This window comes from Heterodontus francisci, chromosome 18 (genome assembly GCF_036365525.1).
Source record: "Heterodontus francisci isolate sHetFra1 chromosome 18, sHetFra1.hap1, whole genome shotgun sequence".
In the NCBI taxonomy this organism is placed as follows: Eukaryota; Metazoa; Chordata; class Chondrichthyes; order Heterodontiformes; family Heterodontidae; genus Heterodontus; species Heterodontus francisci.
This window is the reverse complement of record NC_090388.1, coordinates 23,125,166-23,150,702: the sequence shown is the minus strand read 5'-3', so window position 1 is coordinate 23,150,702 and position 25,537 is coordinate 23,125,166. Positions and strand designations below refer to the sequence as shown.

The window sequence follows — 25,537 nt, the reverse complement described above, 5'->3', positions numbered from 1 at the left end:
AAGGATCAAATGAAGGTAAATACCTAGCGAAGCATGAAATTTAGAGCTACACCACTAAAGCCAGGAGATAAAGTACTTGTGAAACATGATGGTCATGTTGGAAAGTAAACAATCTCTTATGACATCCAACCATTTGTTGTGACCAACATAAAATGATTAATGATCACTGCTAAGCCTGGTTCACAAATCATTACACAAAATGTGTCATTCTTCAAAGCACTGAAAACACCTCTCATGAGCATTGAATCCAATTCTGACATCAACATCTCAGATGGAGAACATTTGAGTCAAATGAGACTATACCTGATGTCAGACGGTATCCTACTTGTGAGAAAACATCCACCATACTTAAGTGACTATGTTACAAAGTTTATTGTTTACACTTTCTGAAACAAACCATTGAAACATCTCCATTTACTAAGAAGGGGAGGATGTAGAGTTTTGAAAATTGCATTGTGCATTTTGTTCACTTTATGCTACTTTACACACATAAGGAGAGAGGCTGCAAAGTGAAAGTAAAAGGCTAAAGAAGAATCCATTGTTTTCAACAGCATGCAGTCTCATATCATTTACTAAACTCGGCTCAATCTTACTTCAGTCCCGAGAACACCATAGAACCTTAATATTCTCTAGGAGTGGAATACTGAAGAAACTCATTCCAAAGCTTTGGGAGGCCAACTCGAGACGGGCAGCCTTGGGTCTCAGACCCATGGTTATCTGGTTTGCTATTAGTGTTATTGGGCTCCATACTTCAACTTTTATGTTGCTTCAGCCCCTTCAAAAATCTGCAATCCGGATAAATGATGACCTTCTCTCAGCACATTGCTGCTTTGCCTTTCCCAATACATGGCACCATGATTTGTCAACTGTTTATTAAAGCATTATCAAGTTAAACTTTAATAATTGTCCTGTTTAGAATAACTAATTTTAGTTCAGCTTGCACACTGAGATACCTGTGACATCTTCAGAGAATAGTACAATTGAGTTTGAGAAAATGAACTCTCAGATATATGTGATAACTTCCCTCAAGGATGCATTTCGATTGTTTTCATTTAAAATAGTATACAGCAGTGTCGTCACTGTTTCTTGTCAGTAGTTCAACAGTGGAGTCTTTTAATTGTGCAGTTAATTTTTTCTTTTACATATCTCACTCCTGGGTGTTTGATATCTCAAATCATTTAATGAGCAAAACATGACAAAGTAGTTGGCACCATAGCTGATGAGTATTATTCAGTGTGGATATAAAGTTTATAACAAAAGTTAACTAAAATATATTTTTCCTTCAGGTCCACCTCCGCCACCTTCACATATCCGAGTTGATGACAAAGCAGTCGTCATTACCAAATCCACCATACATTTCAATTTTAATTGCAGTTGGTTCAGTGATGTCAACGGAGCTATAAAGTACTTCACAGTAATAGTGTATGAATCGGAAGGTAAGTGTTATTTGACATGATTTGCATTGTTAACAAATACTGGTGAACATTTACATAACTCCGGAAAAGACATGAGCCAATTTTACATATGCACACTTTGGATTGGGGGTCTCATTTGCTGGGAGCATAGATCAGAGAATCACAAGCTTACCCTGCATGATTTTACATCCAAAACTATGGTGAGTGTTGGCTTTATAGTGCGAGGACTGCATTTGTGGCGTGGGGCAGACTTGATGGACCAGCTGGTCTTTTCCTGCCCATTAATCTTCATATGTTTTCTGCACATTGACCATGATTGTGAAACATAAAGTTTCTTCTTCACATAGATTAAGCTTCCCAGGGAGGGCAGACGTGAACATAATTATGGAATCTCAACTGCATTTGAATGTTAAATGTTAGTATTATTATGGATGCCTCATGTATTTTAAGAGCAACAACTTGTATTTATATAGCACCTTTAATGTAATAAAATGTCCCAAGGCACTTTTCAGAGGCATCATAAAACAAAATATGACACCGAGCCTCATAAGGTGATATTAGAACAGATGACCAGTCAAAGATGCAGGTTTTAAGAATTGTCTTAAAGGAGGAAAGTGAGGTAGAGAGGCTAAGAGGTTTAGGGAGGAAATTCCAGAGCTTAGGGCCCAGGCAGCTGAAGGCATGGTCACCAGTGGTGCAGTAATTAAAATTGGGGATGCTCAAGAGGCCAGAATTAGAGGAGTGCAGCTATCTCAGAAGGTTATAGACCGGAGGAGATTGCAGAGAGAGGGAGGGCCAGACCAAGAAGGAATTTGAACACAGGAATGAAATTTTTTTTTAAAAAGGTGTTGTTTAACTGGGAGCCAGTGTAGGTCAGCAAGCACAGGGGTGATGGGTGAGCGGCATTTGGTTCGTGTTGGGCCACAAGCAGCAGAGTTTTGCATGACCTCAAGTTTATGAAGGGTGGAATGTGGGAGGCTGGCTAGGGAGTGCATTAGAATAGTTAAGTCTGGAGATAACAAAGGCGTGGATGTGGGTTTCAGCAGCAGAAGAGCTGAGGCAGGGCAAAGAGTGGTGATGTTATGGAGGTGGAAATTGGCAGTCTTCGTGACGGTGCAGATATGTGGTTGAAAGCTCATCTCGGGGTCAAATATGATACCAAGATTGAGAACAGTCTGGCTCAGCCTCAGACAGTTGCCAGGGAGGGGGATGGAATCGGTGGTGAGGGAGCAGAGTTTGTGGCAGGGCCCGAAAACAATGGCTTCAGGCTTTCCAATATTTAATTAAAGAGGGATCATTTGGAATTTGGATTGATTTGAATTCGATATATTTCCAACTGTGACATATTCATATCCATTAGGTCTCGGGCAACAGGGTTCAGCTACCATCGTGTCCACCACCACTGCCCACTCCATCACACAACTTGCCCCTCCTCCCACCTCTGCAACGCAACCCCCTCCTCCACCAAACTTGAAAAGATTGTGCAATAGCTGCCAAATTAAGTGGAGCAGAGCCAAATTATAGTGTGATCTATCTGGTTTTGATTTATTCTCTCTTTTGTTTTATCCTGTCGTTCTTGCTCTGCTGTCTCTGTCATTCTCCCAATTTATAAATATCAGGAGAGATGTAAAACAGCAACTCACTATCACCCATTTTATACCAGCACACAAAGTCAAGATCAGCTCCATAGAATCACAGAATGTTACCACCCACCGTGCAGACATTTTTTTTCTTAATTCCCTTAGAATTCTTGTTGCGATTATCTTAAATTCTGTGCCTTTGCTGTTCAGCAGAAACAGTCTATCACTAATTACCTCATCACAAGCTTTCATAGTCTTTGAAACCTCTGTCCAATCCCCTCTTAGCTTCTCAGCTCTCAGGGAAGGAAATAATACAAACATAAAGTCCTGCACTTTTCATGCCTTTGTTCTTAGGATTATGACACCCAACCCAGTGATTTGTGTATCTTTAGAACATTCTGGAATCTTCCAAGCCTGTTTCATTAGAAAAGCTGAAAGGATTATTTTCTAATGGCATTTTTATAGCCTTAGCGACAACTTAAAAAAAAATTAATTCTGTTTACCAATGATAAAAAATTGTCGATCCATCTTCCCAGTTATTCAATTTGAATATGAATAAAGAACTGCAGACATACAGTTCTAATGACAGCTGAAAATACAAATATTACTTTTGGAAACTGGGTCAGTGATTGTAGTATAATATTGTATGTTTTATGGGTTGGACGGGGGGTGCAAGGCAGGGAGCTGCATATTTAAGCAAAGAGAATCATGCAGTAATTATTGGAACACAAATGGACCTAGATAGGAATCATTGTATTAAAAAATATATGTAAGGATGTAAAAAGCAAAAAAAAGTTACAAATTCAACAAATGAAACAAAAACAGAAAATGCTGGAAACACACTGCAGGCCAATCAGGATCTACAAGGAAGTTAACATTTTGGACTGTTCTCTTCACCAGAGCTGCACATATAAGGGTTTTGTACTGAAGTGATATAATCCATTTTATTTCGATATGACAAATGTGTTCTGTTTTTAGGTACTGAAAATACAAAGCCAGAAAAACAGCACCCCTTGCCATCTTATCTGGAATACAAACACAACAACTCGGTCCGAAACTATCAGACAAATTATTTTTCAAGCAAATGTGCAGAAAATCCTGATGGCACGTTGGAAACCTTTGAAATAAAAGTTGGAGCTCAAATGGACTGGCTGGGAGGGAAATGTGAGAAAGATCAGAAGACATTCTGCGATGGGCCGTTAAAATCCAGAACGTCATACAGGTTGGACCTCTGACATATTCTCTCAAAGTTTTTATTTTGAAAATTTTACAGCTGTGCAAAACTAATGCTTGGATTACTCTTTTAGAATCAGTGTGCGTGCCTTCACTCAGCTGTTTGATGAAGATATGAGCAATCCTTTGTTTTCAGACACCTATTTCTCCTTGCCTATAACTACAGAGGCAGGTAGGTGCTGCGAGCTCAAACCACGGTAAACATCATAGTGGGGCAAGCCTTTTAACCTTACCTTGCGCTAACTCAGCAGATATTTGACACATATTGAAATAGATTTTAAGCTGCATGTATCAAAGTGAATGACAGCATTTTGTGTTCCTGTCTTTAGAGCCTCTATTTGGCGTCATAGAAGGAGCTTGTGCTGGCGTGTTCCTGATTGTTGTACTCATTTCAGTCATGGCTATAATAGTTTGCAGAAGAAAAGTGAAGCCAGCGTGAGTATTTTGGCAATTTTATAATTCATATTGATCCACTTGAGACTCAAGCTGCTTATGCCTTTAGGCCATGAAAATCCTCGGAGTTGCCCCCATTCTGCCAGTGTTATATTGTCATACATGTGGCGGAAACCTGCTTACCAGAATTTCCACTGCATTACTGGCAAAATAATGGTGATGGATTGAGAACAACTGCGAGGAATCTCCTGGCCATAGTCTATTGCAACATGATCGGATTCAGTGGTATAAATGTTCATCTCTAGCACCCTATCAGCACATAGTGCTCTGCATCGGAAGTACTAAAGACAAAAGCTCACTCCACTAACATTCGCTCTGTGGTACAGTATTTTGCATGACTAACTTTTGTTTAATTACTGGGGCTGGGTTAAATCTGATTGCTGTATTGTTTAAATTGGCCGTGAATTTCCGTGGAGCTGCTCCTACTCCACTGCAGTAACTTTCCCATTGTTACAACTGAGGTGGGAGGAGTGCACTGTCTTTCTCCAGTTCCACTTCTCCACAGGTCACAACATATATTTAAATGTTTACCCAATTACCGATACGGTCAATCATATACCCAATTTTCTATCCCAGAATAAAATACACCAACCAGGTTTCATTAATAAAAACAAAATTATCAGTTTATGATAAAACAAAACTTATCCAGTAAGGATGCAAAGCATTAACACACAGTTTGAAATACGAATGTAAATAGATATTCCCTTCTAGATACCCAACACACACCAATCAGATAAAAAAAATAAAGATTTTTTTTCTGCAAAGAATGCTTTGGTCAAATACTTGTTAATTCTTGAAGAAAAAGAATAAGATATGTTGTGTCACAAATAGCATACAGTCTGGCATCTGAGTATACATAGACAGCTCACTGGGATCTTTTCTGGAGCATTTTATTTCAGGCAGCATCGAGAATTAATCTGGCAGACTTTCCAGGAGTTTCACACACTGGATTTTTTTGCAGGGTCTCTCAAAGAGTTGGAGAAAGATGAGCTGGATGTGTCTTTCAACAGGCTACAAACCCAACTGACATTCAAAACAGTCCACATCCCATCCAGAAAGTCAAAACATCCTGACCACCATAAATCTTGACATGTCACTTCTCTGTAAACATCTCCCCCAAGTCACGAAGGCTTCTGTTGTTTATTTACCTTAAGGCATGTGACATCCAGTAAAGGTTTGTTTTCAAACAGAACCTCAAGTGTCTTCCCAGTGATCCTTGTAGAAAAAAAACACATCCATGGAATCTTTTCATTTTTCCAAATGAACCAATGTCCACAATCTTTATCACAAGTCCTCAAAACATTTTGAGAACAGAGCACCTTCATAACAGCATGTATAAGTGTGGTCTCTGGCACACTTCCCCCAAAGTTACAGCAGGAGCAGCTCGGAGGAAATTCGCAGCCATTATGTGTTTCAAAACTTTGAACATAATCTAATAAAATCTAACTGAAATTTTCAAGATTGTGAAGGTAGTTCACAATGTTAATCCAAGCACATTACTCCCTACGATGAGCAGTTCAATTACCAAAGGAGACAAGTTAAAAATTAGAAATAAAAGGGGAGTTGGGTAGAACTTTCATATACAAAGGGTAACATGAGGTGTGGAATCATTTACCAAGGAAGGTCACTCAAACAGGCAGGATAAATGGGTTCAAAAAGAATTGGATGACTTTCCGGCGGAAGAGTTGAAGAATATTATAATAAGCTGAATAAGTGGGGTTGATCTGTCAAAAAAGGGGCAGGCTTGCTGGGTTAATGCCATTTCTCATGTTCCTAAAAATTCTGATCTTGTTCAATCTATTTATGATTGTAGTACTGAGTCTGGATCAGTATCAAAGACAAAAGACAGGCCATCATCTGTCAATGTCCCTCTTGTACAGGGAAGGTAAGAACTTTCTGATTCTACAGCTACACCACAATAACTTCCTTTATTCAAATCAAGAACATTTGAAATAAAAGTGTTCACTGGAACTTTTTTTTCTTTTCCTTTACAGGCAACCTCCAATCTCCAGGTTTGTTCCATTGTTATTTCTCATGGACATCTGAATCACAGTGCAATTATTGAAATTATGATTAATATTCTTTCTCATAAATTAACTCTGCCAAATTCATTTCAGAGAAATTAAGGCAAGCCAATTTGAAACTCAGTTTACCAAACTTCAAGCAGATTCCAGCTACCTCCTGTCTGAGGAGTATGAGGTAGGATAGCAGCTTTTTTCTATTTAGTAACATTATAAACATATTTAGTTGATTTAGTGTGCTGAGAGCTAACACTAATAAGAAAAACTCCCTAACCGTATTATACTGAGATACAGTTTTTTCTTTGAAAGGATTTAAAAGATGTTGGAAGAAACCAATGTTTTGACACAGCACTTTTACCCGAGAATAGAGGAAAGAATCGATACAACAATATTCTGCCTTGTAAGTGTAATGTTTTTCATGTCACCAGCTGTTATAGATGTCGCACTCTTGGGCTAGAATTTAGTGTCAAGCAATTTAGAAATATTTTATAATTTGAGCACTAGAGTGCTGATGGCATTGCAAGTTGACTGACACACTCTAATGTTAACCATTTGATTACTGAATTTTTCTTAAGGTGTATAGACTATGGGAGCAATTTAGATTTTGGGTGTTAATTGTATATCAATTATGTTTAATTATATGCAGCTGGAGGACATTAATGGGGGTTTCACTTGAGCACATATAAAGAGACACTTAATGAAACTGTGGTGGGGGTTGAGTTAGGGAGTGGATGCTTGTAATGTTTCACTCTGTAAATAAATGAGTTAAGATTGGCTCCAGTATCATCCTTCAACAACTGGCTTTCTGGAGTAGAGCATTGGGTTTTATTGTAAAACTTTTGACACTAGTCATCGAGGGGAGAAATGTATAATGGGTGGCTGAATCATTCTCATCTGAAATCCTGAAAAGGCCTAATAGGCAATTTACTGGTACAGTGGTTGATTTATTCAGAAATCTGATGCTTGTAGTTTGATATATCCATAGCAGTTGATTTATTTTGGTTCTTGACATGTTTTCTTTAATGTCTAGTTTAATACTCTTTTCAGTGTCAGCTTAGCTTAGTTGATAGCACTTCTCCTTCTGGCTGGGGAATCTAGAACACAGGGACACTGTCCCAGGATAAGGGATTGATCATTTAGGACTCAAATGGGGAGAAATTTCTTCACTTAGATGGGTTGTGAATCTTTGGACATCTCTACCCCAGAACATTGTAGATGCTCCATCGTTGAGTATATTCAAGGCTGAGATAGACAGATTTATAGTCTGCCAGGGAATCGAGAGGTGTGGAGATTGGGGGGGGTGGGGGAGGGGAAAGTGGAGTTGAGACAGATCAGACATGATTGTATTGAATCTCAAAGCAGCCTCGAGGGTCCATACAGTCTACTCTTGCTCCTATTTCTTACGTTCTTATGTTCTGAGTGAAAAGGCTGGGAGTTTGAACCACCCTCCATGACTTAACCCCATAATTGTGGTTTATGTTCCACTTCAATACTGAGGGAATGTAACTCTTTGGCTGAGACATTAAACTGAGGCCCTCTCTGTTCCAGTGGTTCAGGAGGACATGAAAATTCCCATGGCACTGAATCAACCAACATAGATTAACTAGTCATTATCTTACTGAATGCAAAATGGCTGCTAAATTTGCCTACATGACAACAGAAACTTTGGGCTGCAATTTGAGAGTGGCAGCCGTAAATAATACACGCAGGCCAAGCTTTGCAGAGCCGCTGCGATATTTAATGCTGCGGCTCATTTAAATGTCCGGGTGGATCGCCCCTACCCCCTCCGACCACTGCGCAAGCGCCGACGCCAGTTTTAAAGAGCTTTGAGCCCTACAGTACAATATAAATTTTTAAATGACGGCTCATTTTAAAAAATAAATAGTGATCCTGACCCTCTTCCCCCATTCAATAAGCATGCAAGTAATTACCTGCCCTCCTCCCCCCCACCAAAACACTTACTTTGTCATGCCGACCTTTATCCCCCAAAATTTATCAACTTTAAACTTTACCCCTTCCCTAGACCAATGAGATTAGTTTGACCCCGTTCCTCCACCTCCCGCACTGGAAAACTTACTTGCTCACCCCTCCCCACCAGTGTTCCGCCTCGGATACCCAAATGGGCATCCGAAGTCTGTGGCGGGCTTCTCCTGGAGGCATTTTCTGCTCCCCCACCCCCACACTGCCATGACTCCCACCGTCGGGGGAGGGGGCTGTAAAATCCAGCCCTTTATTTCAAAGTAACTAAATCTATGGTGAATTCTTTTGGGAAGTTTGAGAGAGCTGATACATTTTATATTAATCCCACCAGCCCTAGTTAGATGCAGCAATGCTCCATTTTGGCATCTTAGGTTAAATTATCTTAATTATGTGTTAAACTCCTTTGTGATTTTTAAAGTATAATGAATCTTCAGGAACAAAACCATAGTTTGATATATTTTCATGATTCTGTTCTTGTTTTCTACCAGACGACTCAACAAGGGTGAAATTAACTTACATCGATGATGACCCTTGTTCGGACTACATCAATGCCAGTTATATACCAGTAAGCTGGAATATTGTTTCAGTATAGTTAATTTGTACTGCTCAGTTATTTTCTGTATTTGAATATCATTTTGATTTTAGTTGATGTGTTTCAGTATATATGTAGTGACCTGCCTTTGGGAATTTTAGGGATGCAATTTTCGAAGGGAATACATTGCAACTCAAGGCCCTCTACCTGGCACCAAAGATGACTTCTGGAAAATGGTTTGGGAACAAAATGTTCATAATATTGTGATGGTCACACAATGCGTAGAAAAGGGAAGGGTAAGCATTTACTATTAGCATTCCTTTAGAACATTTGTGCTGTTTGCAAATAATTTTATATGAATGTAGGTCTAGTACAGTCTTGTATGTATAGTAAAACATGAAAGGATACTGTAGTGTAGTGTTTAAGTTACTGGACCTGTAATCCAGAGGTCTTAACTAGCAACTCACAGGATAGCAGTTCAAATCTCGCCATGGCAGTTTGCAAATTTGAAATCAGTGGGAAGAAACCTGGAAATAAAAAAGCTGGCATCTATGAATGAGACTATAAAGCTATGGATCCAACTGGTCCTTTAGGGAAGGCAACCTGCTGTCCTTACCTGGTCTGGCCTATATGTTACTGCAATTCCACACCATGGTGGTTGATTTTTAAGTGGCCTAACCTGTCATTTAGTTGTATCAAAACAGAAGAAGGCTCATAGCCACTTTCTCAGTGCGACTAGGGATCTCCAATAAATGACACCTTGCCAGCGACATCCACTTCCCTAGAATGAATTTTTTAAAATTCCATGGTGATTTCATCATTTCATTTTTTATAGCAGAAGATCAATGGAAACTCAAGAGAAATGACATAAATAGCCGTTACTATAATTTCTCTAGCTTTTCTGCCCAAGTTACGGCAGGGCATTAGAGGGACCCTGTTAGCAATTCAGGGGGAGATTTTTAATATGTTGAAATTAGAACTGCCTATATGTTGGGTTGTGTTCGCTTAAATCCTGATGACAATTTGTTTTATGTGTTTTCATCAACAGGTAAAATGTGACCATTACTGGCCCTTTGATCATGATGCTTTGTATTATGGAGATCTTATTGTCCAGATGCTGTCAGAATCGGTCTTACCAGAATGGACAATCAGAGAATTCAAAATATGCGATGTAAGGATCTTTAAATGCCTTTTAAAAGTCGATCAAATTGCTTTTATTTAAACCTTGCATCTCCAACATTTTCAACCGTAACATATATGTATTTATGTTTTCACTATAAAATGCAGTCTTCCTGTGATACCAAGATATCAATGTTCCATATACATTTACACTCAGCCAGTTTATTCACAGCATTTTGTGACGAAGGAGAGCAAGCAATATTACTTCACTTAAGATTTTTGTTCTTGTTATTTAGGAGGACCAACTTGACTGTGCTCGAATTGTGCGCCACTTTCACTACACTGTTTGGCCAGATCATGGTGTGCCAGAAACAGCGCAATCTTTGATCCAGTTTGTGCGAACAGTGAGAGATTATATTAACAGGACACCAAACTCTGGACCCACAGTTATACATTGCAGGTATGAATTATTGGTGATATTTTCTGTTTCAAAACTTTGTGTGGTGACTGACTAACTGCAGAGGTAATACTGTGGAAACAATAATGGATATGAGGCGATCGGACTGTTCAGGCGCTAACGATCTGCTGAGGTGGCCAAGGCCAAGCTGAAACACCAAATTAGCCCATGTTTAGCGCAAGACGCCATCTTGGTAAAGAAATTGAAGTAATCTCTAGGAAGGGCAGCTCGAAGGCTGATTGCCACTTTAAAGAGCCCTACTAGGCATTTTAGGAGGCTGTACAGCAATTTGGCAGCTAGCATTTATCCTGACACTTGCTCCTAACAGTGACCAGCTGTTTGTGGCTGAACAAGGTGTTGATGTGGATTTCAAGCACTACATAAAAGGATATCACCATTTCATATTTTAAGACTACTGAACCTGTGAAGAGGACCTCTGAAACATGTCAGGAGATTTTCTGGGACACTTTATTGATAGAGCTATGTTTTGTTCCAAGAGTTTATGTATTTGCTTCTTATTTTAGATTTTACTTTGTTTTTACACAGTGCTGGAGTCGGTCGGACAGGCACATTTATCGCTTTAGACAGAATCCTTCAGCAGTTGGAGAGCAAAGATTCTGTAGACATTTATGGAACAGTTTATGACCTGAGGCTTCACCGGGTTCATATGGTGCAAACTGAGGTAATGGGATTTGATAGCACTGTAATATAATTCTGTAGTATGTGATTTAACTTTGCAACATCTAAATGAACACTACCGTGTTTTTTTTAATACTTGTCTCAGGTTATCTCGTGTTTTTTTTGTTGTGGGAGAGGTTCAACAGCCAGACATCATCTTTGTGTACAGACGTGGCAGTTCTATTTGGTGCAAATCTCACCAAAAGGACAATATGACAATAAGAGCCAGGTTTCCAGGATCAGCTCATTGACATAATTATTCAGAGCTCCAGGTGTTAGGTTTGAATGTGTGAAAGAGCACATTAGCTCTGGATACAGAAAATTGTAGTGGAATTGGAAATTAATTAGAGAGCACCATAATAGGGAAATGAACCATCTTGTATTACAGTTAGACAGTGATTCCTCTTTGACATAATACCTCGGTTTTCTTTGGAATTAGGAGACTCCACATACAGTAATCCTCTGCCAAAGTGAAGTATGTGGGCATCTCCTTGCAGAAATGAATGCGAGGGTATGGGTGAATAAGCATTGCACTCTGGTACAGCCTGAGCTGCCTAGTGTCTTCTGCTGCTGTCACATATGTGGAATTTCCCAATGGGATACCTGTTGATGGTAGTAATAGGTGTAATGAAAAAAACTACAGAGCAGCTACCATAAGGCTACTCAAAACCACTGTGGCAGCAGAAGCCCCATAAAAGTTTTTTAAAATGTGAAGAAATATGCTCACTTAATTTTCTTCTTGTGCCCTTTAAATCAATGTTCACCTACAAATAATCACCTGCAACAGGGAATGTCCATTCTATGTGGGAATAAATATGATCTGATATTGTAATATCCAGAAAAAGATGCAACGGATTGCACAATATCCACCTTTCCACTGAAAAAAATTAGTGCTTGCAAGGTCCAAAATGGTGGGAGGCATTGTGCGCTTATTCTGTGCTGAGTATGTGCTCATGCAGTATTGGTTAGGACACCCTGAAACAGGCATTAGGCCCATTGCCCATGCAGATCAGGGGGAGATTAACACTTATTTCAGGGCCATTCCCAAAATTGGTTGGCACCTGACTGCAGCATGTGCCATGCATGGTGCAGAGCAGCCATACCAGCAGTCTTTTAAAGGACTACTGGTGGCTGCCACTAAAAAGATACATTAAAATATTTTGTACTTACCTGAACGTGGAGCCATGAGCAGAAACCCAGACTCATGGTTGCTCCAGTGCCGGCATCCCAACTGGATGATCCTCATCCTTTTCACAAAACATGCACTGCCTCTTGAGTGAGAATGGCATCCCCAACACACTGTCACATCCTTTTCATGTAAGAGGACCAACTTGCATGGTCCTCTTGCTCATCCATTTCAGCTTGGCAGTTCTTGTTTGCTGTTGGTTTGCACCCATTTATTTTTCCAGACCATAGTTTCTTTCAGTCCCAAACCATTTGACTATTACAACAAATTTGCTGCCTATTTCAGGCAGAAGCTTCCTGTGTTTGTCCTCAGTCCAACTGTACATATCTGACACAAAATGGGGTGTATTGTTACACTGTATGAATTTGGTGCCAATAACTAATGTAACTCCTTTATTTAAAAGGGGAAAGCGACAGAAAGCAGGAAACTACAAGCCAGTTAGCTTAACATCTGTCTTAGGGAAAATGTTAGAAGCTATTATTAAAGACGTTATAGCAGGACACTTAGAAAAATTCAAGGTAATCAGGCAGAGTCAACATGGTTTTGTGAAAGGGAAATCATGTTTAACCAATTTATTAGAGTACTTTGAAGAAGTAATATGTGCTGTGGATAAAGGGGAACTGGTGGATGTTCTGTACTTAGATTTCCAGAAGGCATTTGATAAGGTATCACATCAAAGGTTATTGCAGAAAATAAAAGCTCATGGCGTAAGGGGCAACATATTGGCATGGATAGGAGATTGGCTAGCTGACAGGAAACTGAGTTAGTATAAATGGGTCACTTTCTGGTTGCTAAGTTTGCTGATGACACAAAGATAAGTTGGAAAGTAAGTTGTGAAGAGGACATAAGGAGGCTATAAAGGGATAGACAGGTTAAGTGAGTGGGCAAAGATCTGGCAAAGGGAGCATAATGTGGGAAAATGTGGAATTGTCCATTTTGGCAGGAAGCATAAAAAAGTAGCATATTATCTAAATGGTGAGAGATTGCAGAACTCCGAGAAGCAGAGGGATCTGGGTGTCCTAGTGCATGAATCGCAAAAGATTAGTATGCAGGTACAGCAAGTAATTAGGAAAGCAAATAGATGTTATTGCAAGGGCAATTGAACACAAAAGTAGGGAGGTTATGCTTCAGATATACAGGGCATTGTTGAGACCACATCTGGAGTACTTTGGACAGTATCGGTCCCCTTATTTAGGGAAGGATGTAAATGTATTGGAAGCAGTTCAGAGAAGGTTTACTAGACTAATACCTGGAATGGGTGGGTTGCCTTATGAGGAAAGGTTGGACAGGCTAGGCTTATATTTGCTGGAGTTTAGAAGAGTAAGAGGTGACTTGATTGAAACATATAAGATCCTGAGGGGTTTTGTCAGGGTGGATGTTTCCTCTTGAGGGAGAATCTAGAACTAGGGGTCACTGTTTAAAAATAAGGGGTCACCCATTGAAAACAGAGATGGAGAATTGTTTTCTCTCAGAAGGTTGTGAGTCTTTGGAACTCTCTTCTTCAAAAGACGGGCGGAAGCAGAGTCTTTAAATATTTTTAAGGCACAGGTAGATAGATTCTTGATAAGCAAGGGGGTGAAAAATTATTGGGGGTAGGCGGGAATGTGGAGTTGAGATTACAATCAGATCAACCATGATCTTGTCAAATGGCGGAGCAGGCTCAAGGGGCCTGCTGCTGCTTCTAATTGGTATGTTCGTGTCTTCGTATGTTTGTACGCACACACGGAATAATGACCAAGAGAGGTATCCTCCATATATTTCATGGTGAGGTCCTGGATAAACAAAATGGTGATGTCTTTAGGACCTAGTCACACATTTCAGTGTGAATTCCCTCACAGTGTAATAATATTCAACAAATAAGAAACTTTTTGAAAGACAGGAGTTCTCCTGCTGATCTCTGGGGTGCAGAAACCCCCAGAAAAAATGTGTAAATGGCATAAATTATCCTCCAAGGGCAAGGATTTGCTGTACTTCAAGAATCGGCACAGACACGATGGGCTGAAGGGCCTGTTTCTGTGCTGTATAACTCTATGTCCTAGAACTTCCTTGGAGCTCCTCTCGTTCCATTGACATAACCGCCACAATCCTGCTTTCCATAACAATTCCCATAAAGTTGTTAGGGACTGAGGAGGAAATCTTTTCAGTCAGAAAATGCCAAGGAGAGGGACAAGTACAATACTGAATTACAGAAGTGAATTATAAACACAAACAAGAAGCTACGTGGTATTCATATTCCTTCATTATTGCTGAAATATCCATCAATCAATTAGTTGAATATGCAAGGAAAGAGGGGGCAAAAATGACCCCATGTGACAAGATAAGGCTAGATGAGCTGAACTGCCTTTTTTCTGGCCTTATGTTTTATGGAGTGAAATCTGTGAATGAGCTGCAACATTAATGTCTCATTGCCAGCCTTAAAGCAATATGCAAAGTGCCAGCTAAATTACTTAAAACTTATAAGTGGATTTAAAAACCTGAGAGAAAAAAACTTCATTCTGCCTGTGATGAAAACAAAAATTGCTGGAAATACTCAGCAGGTCTGGCAGCATCTGTGGAGAGAGAAGCAGAGTTAACATTTCAAGTCAGTGACCTTTTATCAGAACTCATTCTGCCTGTGCTTTTCTTTCAGTGTCAATATGCGTATTTGCATTTGTGCACAAGGGATGTTTTAAGGAGTAGAAAGCTACGAGGTGAACAAGAAAATCCATTGTTTCCCATATATGAAAATGTCAACCCAGAGTATCACAGAGGTATGCAAATAGACCCTGCAGGTATCTTTCCCATGGAATTGTCTGCAATTTGTTTATTGATTAAGTATTCAGTTATTGCCTATTTATCTGAGTTAGTGAACAAAGGTGAGCTGTTAATTATCGCACAATATGACAGACTCAATGGCCTCAATGTTCATTTTAACAACAAGTGTACTAGCTGTGTTTTCAGTGCAATTTATCAAGTAAAATCATTTTCTCAGAGTCTGGGTAGTTTCATGAATCTGAATGTTGTACTTTTACCTCAGTTTGAATCCAACCCAGGCTATTGGGATAAAAGTTTCCTACTCATTATAAATATCCTACATGAATTTACGTGGGTTACTCTCAACCCAGTTCCTATGGGACACACCACCAAACTGTCCATAATTTGATAGTAATTACCATCAACAAACTTGATCAGAGAGGCGTACCTCACACTGTGTATAAAAGGCAGATTGGCGTTCTATTCAACCTCTCACCTTGATCTGTCTGATATTTCACAACAGTTTTGATTCTACTTTTAAACTGGTTTTTCCACTGCTTTTACTGCTGGTATGTACTGGTTACTAATCATGGAAATTTGACGGAATTACTGACTGATCACCCAATTCGCCTTTTACATTAATGCTAATCAAGATAGAACCAATGCTAGCCTTATTTTCCAATAGCAGATTTAAAAATAGTTTTTATTCCAGCAGACTGAACTGCTAGTTTTAATCAAATGATCACATAGCGTGGGGGGAGGTGGTGGTGCTAGGATGAAACAATATCTTTTGCTTACTGACCCATCCTCATAAGTTGAACCAGACATCTTCCCCTCCCTTCATTGGCACTGTCGCTCTGGTTGAACACATTAATAGTGGAAAAGCCAGCAGGCAGAAGGGAGGTGGATTCATTGTCTGCTGAGAGGAAATATTTTCCAGGAAGTAATATCAGGCTGCATTAGTAGAGATGATTGAGTCCTAATGGCCTTTGGGCCTTAACATTACAATAAAAGCATGTTAACCTATTTTCTGAATAGGCCGAGTGCAGTCAAAATACTGATATTGATGTAGCCAAAGTCCAATAAGACAGTCATTGGTTGCTACTTTCTATCTCCAGTTTTCTCCATAAGATTTTTTATTATCCTTTTTATGGGATGTGAGCTTTGCTGGCAAGGCCAGCATTTATTGACCATCCATAATTGCCCTTGAGAAGATGGTGGTGAGCCGCTTTCTTGAACTGCTGAAGTCCATGTGGGGTAGGTACACCCACAGAACTGCCAGGAAGGGAGTTCCAGGTTTTTGACCGTGAAGGAACAACAATATATTTCCAGGTCAGGATGGTGTGTGGCTTGGAGTGGAACTTGCAAGTGGTGGTGTTCCCATGCGCCTGCTGCCCTTGTGCTTCTCAGTGGTAGAGGTAGCGGGTTTGGAAGGAGGTTTGGCGTGTTGCTGCAGTGCATCTTATATATGGTGCACACTGCCGCCACTGTGCGCTGTGGTGGAGGAAATGAGTGCTGAAGGTAGTGGATGGGGTACCGACCAAGCGGGCTGCTTTGTGCTGAATGGTGTCGAGCCTCTTGAGTGTTGTTGGAGCTGCACTCATCCAGACAAGTGGAGAGTATTCCATCACACTCCTGACTTGTGCCTTGCAGATGATGGACAGGCTTTGGGGAGTCAGGAGGTGAGTTACTCGCCGCAGGATTCCTAGCCTCTGACCTGCTCTTGTAGCCACGGTATTTATATGGCAGATCCAGTTCAGTTTCTGGTCAATGGTCACTCCCAGGATGTTGATAGTGGGGGATTCAGCAATAGCAATGCCATTCAATGTCAAGGGGAGATGGTTCGATTCTCTCTTGTCAGAGATGGTCATTGCCTGGCACTTGTGTGGCCTGAATATTACTTGCCACTTATCAACCCAAGCCTGGATATTGGCCAGATCTTGCTGCATGTGGACGTGGATTGCTTCAGAATCTGAGGCGTTGTGAATGGTACTGTACAGTGTGCAATCATCAGCAAACATCCCCACTTCTGACCTTGTGTTGAAGGAAAGTTCATTGATGAAGCAGCTGAAGTTGGTTTGACCTAGGACACTACCTTGAGGAATTCTTGCAGCGATGTCCTGTGACTTAGATGTTTGGTGTCCAACAACCACAACCATCTTCCTTTGTGCTAGGGAAGACTCCAACCAATGGAGAGTTTTCCCCCAATTCCCCTTGAATTCAATTTTGCTAGGGCTCCTTGATGCCACACTCGGTCAAATACTGTCAAGGACGGTCAATCTCCCCTCGAATTCAGCTTCTTTGCCCATGTTTGGACCAAGACTGTAATGAGGTCTGGAGCTCAGTGGCCCTGGCAAAACCCAAACTGAGCAACAGTAAGCAAGTTAAGATTGTTCGTTATTTGCTTATGTGATTGGCAGAAAATAGTTTTTGCTATTGTCTTCTAATAAACATTTGCTCAACTGAGTATGTCAGCAATACTTTCAATTTGTGCGTATGCTGCTCCTCAATTGGAAAATGTCTTGGAACACCTTAGAAAGAGCAAGCCCTTGATGCCGTGATCCGTGGCGGGGGGAGGTGGTGGTGCTCTGGATGAGGCTCGGCACGGACCTCGATGCTGGCAGGGCCTGGCCCGATCCTCCTGGTGGCGGCAAGGCTCCATGGCGGCCCCCCCACTGCCAGGTGACGGGAAACTGCTGAATATATGTTAATCAAATGAATGAATAAATTACAACACAGTCACCTGCAATCTTGAGGGCCCACGCGATCTGCAGCGTGACAGCCGGCACTGCTGCGCCTTCCATTTCCCATCCACAGAAAGGCGGCATGACACTAGTGGGGAGGGGGGAGGAGGTAAGATTTTCAGTGTGGGGGGGTTAGGTGAATGGAGTCAAATAAATGTAATGGGTGTAGGGGATGGTGGGAAGAGTTGAAGTTCAAACTTTGTGCAGTCTTGGGGGAAGGTCACATTTAAAAGGTAAGTGTTTTGGGGGAGGGCAAAGGGCAATTAGTTATTGTAATTATTATTGGAGGATGGGAAAGGGCCATAAAAGATTTATTCATTTAATTTTGGGGGGATATTTCTTTAAAAGTGTAAATGATCTGGCAGGGCTGGCTGCCCTTTAAAAATGGTGCCAGCGCCTGCGCATAGGCAGCTGACGCCATTATCAGGGACGGACAGACCACCCCCTCCACGAGATTGGGGGGTGGGGATGGGAAGTGTGTGCCACCCTGGCTATTTAATTAAGCCGCCATGCTTGAAATCGCAGCGGCCATTTTTTGAGGTCACTGCTGAGATTGGCGGCGGGCACTTAAAATTCACCCTAAGTGGGAGGAAAACTTGGTAGAATGGAGTTGGGGGCAGGGCCAAAAGAACAGTTAAAGTGGAAAGTCTTTAGTAAGCTTATGAAAGCAAGAAAAGAGAATATACAGAGGGATTTTGAAAGGGAATTCCAGAGGGTAGGGACATACCGGCTATGAGTGTTGGAACAAAGAGAATGAGAAATGAAGGGCAGACTAGTGTCAAAGGATAAGGCTGCAGCAAGCACTTAAAGGTAAGGACAAGGATCTTGAAGGTGGTTTATAGACAGGAAACCAGTGGAGCCTGGTGAGTACCAGACAAATGGAAGTGCAGAGACTTGAGTGAATGAAGACACAGGTGCCAGCACTCTGAATGAGCTGCAATTTGTGAATGGAAGCCGAGATTCCAGCAAGTTGAGATTGAAGGAAATTGAGCATTTAGGCAATAATAGCACAGGGTAGAGCTGGTGCTATTAAGAGCTTGGGGCTGATTTTAAGTGCTTCCTCCAGAGCCCATAATTTATTTGTGGGAGCTTGCTGTGCACACATTTGCTGCCATGTTTCCCACGTTATTATAATGACTACACTTCAAAAGTATTTTCTTGGTTGCAAAGCACTTTGTGACTTCCTGAGATTGTAAAAGGCACTATAAAAATGTAAATCTTTCTTTTTACATTACAGAACCACTTTGTCATGGTTCTTTTGTAATTTAGAGTGATAGAGTGATACAGCACTGAAACAGGCCCTTCGGCCCAATGAGTCCGTGCTGACCGTCAACCACCCATTTATACCAATCCTACATTAATCCCATTTTCCCTCTCACATCCCCTCAATTCTCCTATTACCTACCTACACTAGGGGCAATTTTTTTACAATGGCCAATTTACCTATCAATCCACAAGTCTTTGGCATGTGGGAGGAAATTGGAGCAAACCCACGTGGTCACAGGGAGAACTTGCAAACTCTGCACAGGCAGTACCCAGATCGCTGGAGCTGTGAGGCTGCGGTGCTAGCCACTGCACCACTGTGCCGCCCATAATTTACATTATGGGGATGACTCCACAGTGCCAGCAGCAAAGCACAAGAGTTTTGCCATGGCTTGAAAGCTGGGACTCCAACTTTCATTTCCTCCTACCAATCACCCATTTCACCAAGAAGCAGGAAACTGTATTGGTGGCTGATGCAGACAGGTCGAATATACAGACCAACCATAGCCAGAAAAAAATGGAGAACTGTACCAGAGGGAGCCATTGGCATTTGAGAAAACTGTGTGTTGATTTGGTTGTTATATTGTTGAATTTTTATTCAAGGCATTTTTCTTGTGTTCAGCCTCATGTGGGCATTCCCATAGGTAAGTTTCACTCCCTATGACTCAGACCTGCCACCACCCTGAGAAGGGTTAGCATTGGAGGGACATCAGAGATGGAGAGGTAATGGGTTCTTCACCAATGGCTTCCATCTCAGCATTGATGAATTAGTAATCATGACACAACTATGAGAGGATGCAGAATTTTATTTCAAACCACGAAGAGAATGATAACTAATAGTCCTTTCCATTTGCTGACACCATAGATTTCCTCTTTGGACGGCACTGAAAAATGTAGAGAAATCGTCATCTGATGTAATAAACCTCATCTGCAGTACTGCTGAACATGCACTAAATTCATACCAGGTCTGGCATTTCACGGTGTATATAATTTATTTGCCTGGTATTCCTTTTGGGTATCACTGTAATTTAATTGTATAAGAGATTATTGTATATACTTATATATTTCTAATAAATATTTCTTATTATGTATATTTTTAAAACTGGTGGATTATGTATTTTATATTACTTATAAATTGTATCTATTGTAAGTAAAAAAAAAAAATCTGTATATAATTTTGTTTTATTAATAATTTTGTTTGATTTTTAAAGAGATTGATATTCACAATTTAATATTCTATGCTATCCAAATTGTTTTATATGAGGAAATTCAATATTTGGAAGGAAATTTGTAACTGGATGTACTTGAAAGGTGGTGTGCTGATACATTGGGTGCTTACACTGGAGAGATATTTGAGGAATAAATACTTTGAATAAACCTTTCGAACAGGCTTTAAAGGCTGTGGGTTGGTGTTCCTTAACATCAAGCCTGTAGTCTTCCCAGTATTTTAGCCGTAAAACCATTCGCATCACTTTTTGCGAGTTCAAGTCTCAGCACTATCTGGCACTCAAATCTGCCAGCTACATGTGTGATCAGTTACATCAGTTCTCAGGCATGTGGAAATGGGAACCTCACAGCACTGACTGTCTAAGTTGAGACACAGAGAGACAATAAACACTGTGTGGAGTGTCCATTCCACCAGCAGCACCATGTCAATAGAGCATGAACAACCATTGACTAATGGGGCAGTCACAGGTTTCATCTCCTCACTTCTTGGCTGTAGGAAGATACCTAAATATGACGACTTGTTTGCACACTTATATTGAAGAACCATTTATAGTGCAACACATTGAATTAGTTTTCAAGAACTATAAGTGGAGATTTTTTTTTGGGGGGGGGGCAAAATATAATTTACAATTTTGCAGAAAACCACCAATGTTGGCAAACTAACTCTGCATGGATATTTCCTGTTAAACTGTAAACTACTTTATGTAGTGCCCTTGAGAAAAATCTATCAACATACAGACAAGTGTAATGTTACATGCTCACTTGTAAAAATTCCCCTTTTTAAATGTAACTATGAGCTCTTTTGCCTAAATCTATTGAGATGAAACAACTTGTCTTTAAGTGAAAGGTTGTGTTTGATCAAAGATGACTTTGAATATTAAACTTAAGAGAAAAGATTGGCAAAATATAAACCAATGTTGCATATTAGCTGTCATGTTCATATATCTGCCTTTAGCCAAGAGATAGACAAGCAAAGCTATGGACTGCTCAATGATATATTAATTTATATTTAATTTATATTGACCTAATTCAATGAAACCTGCAATCAGTTTTTATAATATGGACAATTAAAATGCAAGCTTAAAACACTTTGTTAGAATTTATTTCATCACACTTTTCTTTCTACTTTACCCATTTGCTACATCCCTGCACCCATTTGGTTCTCTTTCAGACTGAAGATTAAGATAGGCTGGGATATCAAATTCTCCAGAGCCACCATCAATCATACGTATATCATGAGGGACATAGCATTAGGCTGATGTGAAAGCCACTTTCAAAAGTTCCTCACAGATTGAGAAAAGAGACAGAATCTTCGACTAGTTCTAATGTCCCAACAAAGCCCATCAGAAGATAACTGAGGTACAGTTTCAGTCAAGGCTGGTATTTCAGGGCCATTAAACTGGTCCCCATACCTTCCCTTTTGGTGAAACTAGGCATACTTATACCGGCCCAATGTACAGGCATGGGAACTCTTGACTAATGGAGGGCTAAGTTTAACATTTAGCATTCAGTGGGAGGTTGACAGACAGAATGCGCCTGTTGTCCACCCATTGTAATCGTCATGAGGCCCAAGCCTATGTTGAGGCAGCTCACTGATTGAGAGGAGGAAATCAGCTGGTTTCTATGCTGGGCTGGCAGCAGTCAGTGTCTGGTAGATGGGGGGAGGTGAGGTAGGGGGGTGGTAGTGGAGCAATCCTGGTTTTGGGGTTGCGGGGAGTGAGGTATAATCTCCACGTGGGCTAGCGGTGGGTCAGTGAATGTTCCTCCTGCTCACACAAAAATAAATGTTAAAAATTTCTTCAGTCAGTTTTTTTTCTGGTTGGCTTGTAATAGTCCCTCTAGTTTCTTTTTTCATTCTTGGGATGGGAGTGTCGTTGGCAAGGCCAACATTTATTGCCCATCCCTAATTGCCCTTGAGCAGGTGGTACTGAGCCAGCTGCAACTTAATGGCTTGCCAGGCCATTTTAGAGGGCAGTTAAGAGTCAACCACATTGCTTCAGACATTAATTAGAGCACTCCAGGTCAGTTCAAATGGGTGGACCATGCATGATGTATGCTCAGCCCAACTTTAACCTCAAAAGTGCAACTCAAATCTAATTTAGGAAGGTGATGAGCTCCTGGAGGTAATCTTACACCTCCTTTGACTTCAGGTCAGGTTCTGTGTAGCTCCAGCTGGTCTGTAGCAAATTTAAAAAGTTTGAGGATTGCCCAGTGGAGCAATATGATTTTTTTCAACTTTATTTTGAATCTTTTTAATGTTAGTCAATTGTCTGTTAGCCTTACAGTGGCCTTAATGAAATGTGCACAGGAGAGGAAGTGATTATTCCATTTAAAAAAAAAAGGAATGTGAGCAGCCTTCCACTTTAGCTCTGACACCTTTGCCCCCTGTGCCCCCTTACTCCTGCCCTATGTGTCTCCACCCTCCTAACTGGAATAACCTAGTCTGGGACCAACTATATAACTTGTGTCTGGCAGCTCCCAAGAGACTTTAAGCAGGTACTGCTCTCATTCTGGTACTTGCAGTACAACCAGTGCACTTAATTCATAAAATGGTGATGACACAGTTTGGAGCTTGTGTAAACTATCACTGACGTTTGCAAACTTCAGATTTTTTTTTTTAGAAAATTTTACTTCATTTCCTCTGCAGTTATGTCATTAGCAGTGATTGATTATCATAATGAACTAGTGGATGCCCAGTGGCAGCACTCACAGTGGGGTAGATTTTGACTCTGTGTGATTGTGTAAAATGGGTGATAACAGGTCAGCAGCCTGTTTAAGATATCTCGCAATTTTTATTTCTGGAGCGATGTAAAACAGGCTGTTGATTCGCTATCACTCATTTTACTCCATCATGCAAAGTCAATATCTAACCCCATGAGTCAAGAGGATATGCTGTTTTATAATGATTTGCATGTTATACCATATACACTACATTACATGATATATTACACAGTGGGACACATAATGCGATGGCAGGTGACTATGTAATATATTGACACAGAGGTCTAAGGTCTACAATGCACCCGAGTCTCTCAGTGTGCCTCTATGTGCGCAACAAGCACAATGGATGCTAGTAGTCTGTGCACAAGCTGTGTGTAAAGCCCATTAGGCAGCTGTTGTCAATGTAAATGTTCCAGCACAAAATATGGCTGGAGCACTTGAGCTGGGCGACGTCAGGAACATGCTAGTATTTGTGTAAAAAAATAGTGAGGCCTGGGAATACTTGGAATGGGAGAAAGAGCCTGGAATCTGGGAGTAGTTGAGAAGAGGGGGTGCTCATCAGATTGAGGGTTTAGTAGAAGTGAAGAGGATGGTGGGAACAAGGAGTATCTCATTTTGGAAGCACTTGAGGACGTTGAGAGCATTGAACACTGAGGTGTGGAGTGCTGTTGGGTTGAGGTGTGGGAGTGCTAAAAGACATATGGTATTTGGGAGCACCAGCCACTGAATGAGTTATCTGGGACTGAGAGATTGAAGGGGTAATGGGAACTGTGAATAGTGAGGTGGAGATAGGGTGTAGGATGTGCAGCAATATAGGTCTGAAAGTATTTGGGGAAGCCGGGCACAAACCTGGGTCTTGAGTATAGTGGCCAGGTTATTCTTGGTCAGTTCATAGACTGATGACAGCTGGGGACAGAGATGACCTATCAGTCCAGATATTGTAATTGTATATGTTTTGAGAATAATGCCATATATTAGCAAGAATTAACACAGTGCACACATATATCGACTAAAATGTCAAATAAATAATGTTGATATAATCTGCTGGATATCTTTTGCTGTAAAGCTTGCATTGTGGTGGGCCCACTGCCTAGCACAATTCCTGGTACACTTATTGTAATAAGTAGGGGTTTTCTGCTTGTACAGTTACCACGCTATCCCACCACAGGCCCTGTCACCCCCTCCCTACAATACCATATTACTGAAGAGGAAAATTGCGGGCTGGTAGACACAGAGCATAAATCTCCAACCATGGTCTAGAATGTGTAGCTTATTACAGTAAACATTTTTTGCAACAGCAGCTGTCTAATTTAGGCCCCAAGCTAACAATACTGATTGCCTCTTGTAGGGTTACCTGTAAAATAAATTTCACTGGTTGCTGTTGTTTAACCATGCATTAATGTGTCGCACTTTTTCCCAATCTTTGTGTACAGGTGGAAAAGTGCATGATTTGGAGAAATAATATTAAAGTTTTAAAATAGAAAGAGTGTGCTGTCTTATATCGATTCACTGCTGGTTAGTTTTAGTTAATTAACACAGGCACGCAACATATACATTCATGCCTAGCATCCGTGAAAACAAAAAGAAAGGCATCTGTTATATATTATATTATCTGTAAAGGGCTAGGTAATTAGCTAGGAACTAATTGTGATGCATAAGTATTCCAGGGGCCACATTCATGGCTGCACTAGAGAGTCATGTGATGTGTAACAGGACACCAGCCGAGGGCAGTGCTATAACAGGTAGCATGGAAGCTGAATGATTAAAACAAAGAACTCCAGCCTTTCCAAGTCTGAGTTATGGGAACCCGAAGACAACCAGGAGACATAATAGCATTGATCATCAAAAAACTGGCATCAGTGCAAAGACCAGCAATGTTTAGAATCTTTGCCATCTATCTTCAATGTTACCCACTTTCAGTCCTACCTTCGACACCAGTCTTGCTCTCAACTTGGATCCCACTGCCAACCTTGTCCAATCTCAGCTCCAATCCTGCCCAGCCCCTCCCCTCAACCCCAACCCAACTTATAGCTGGGAGTGGGTTTCTGGCAGGCGGCCAGGCAGGGCGATCATTACTCCCACACCCCACTGCCCAAGCAACATCATTTGAGGCCCAAGCTGTTTTATCACCTAGGTCTCATTTACATCCAGCCGGCTAGCTGCCAGCTCAATTCAGAGGCAGCTGGTTGGTTAAA

The 25,537-nt window shown here is 40.8% G+C and overlaps 1 protein-coding gene across 4 annotated transcripts in view; it reads left to right on the top strand.

The window, feature by feature from the left end:
- Positions 1–24,826, top strand: part of ptprb (protein tyrosine phosphatase receptor type b) — a 111,353-nt gene extending 86,527 nt beyond the window's left edge. For 3 of the 4 annotated variants that reach the window (XM_068050420.1, XM_068050418.1, XM_068050421.1), the window contains 16 exons: positions 1,287–1,436; positions 3,974–4,217; positions 4,303–4,400; positions 4,558–4,663; positions 6,495–6,566; positions 6,676–6,693; positions 6,799–6,880; positions 7,012–7,102; positions 9,171–9,247; positions 9,376–9,510; positions 10,263–10,385; positions 10,630–10,793; positions 11,337–11,472; positions 15,284–15,404; positions 20,017–20,117; positions 20,260–24,826. In XM_068050420.1, coding sequence (XP_067906521.1) covers positions 1,287–1,436; positions 3,974–4,217; positions 4,303–4,400; positions 4,558–4,663; positions 6,495–6,566; positions 6,676–6,693; positions 6,799–6,880; positions 7,012–7,102; positions 9,171–9,247; positions 9,376–9,510; positions 10,263–10,385; positions 10,630–10,793; positions 11,337–11,472; positions 15,284–15,404; positions 20,017–20,042 — 1,643 coding nt within the window. In that variant the 3' untranslated portion in view covers positions 20,043–20,117; positions 20,260–24,826. The remainder of the gene's footprint in view (positions 1–1,286; positions 1,437–3,973; positions 4,218–4,302; positions 4,401–4,557; positions 4,664–6,494; positions 6,567–6,675; positions 6,694–6,798; positions 6,881–7,011; positions 7,103–9,170; positions 9,248–9,375; positions 9,511–10,262; positions 10,386–10,629; positions 10,794–11,336; positions 11,473–15,283; positions 15,405–20,016; positions 20,118–20,259) is intronic. The other variant, XM_068050419.1, reaches the window with a different exon arrangement.
- Positions 24,827–25,537: the final 711 nt, after the last annotated feature.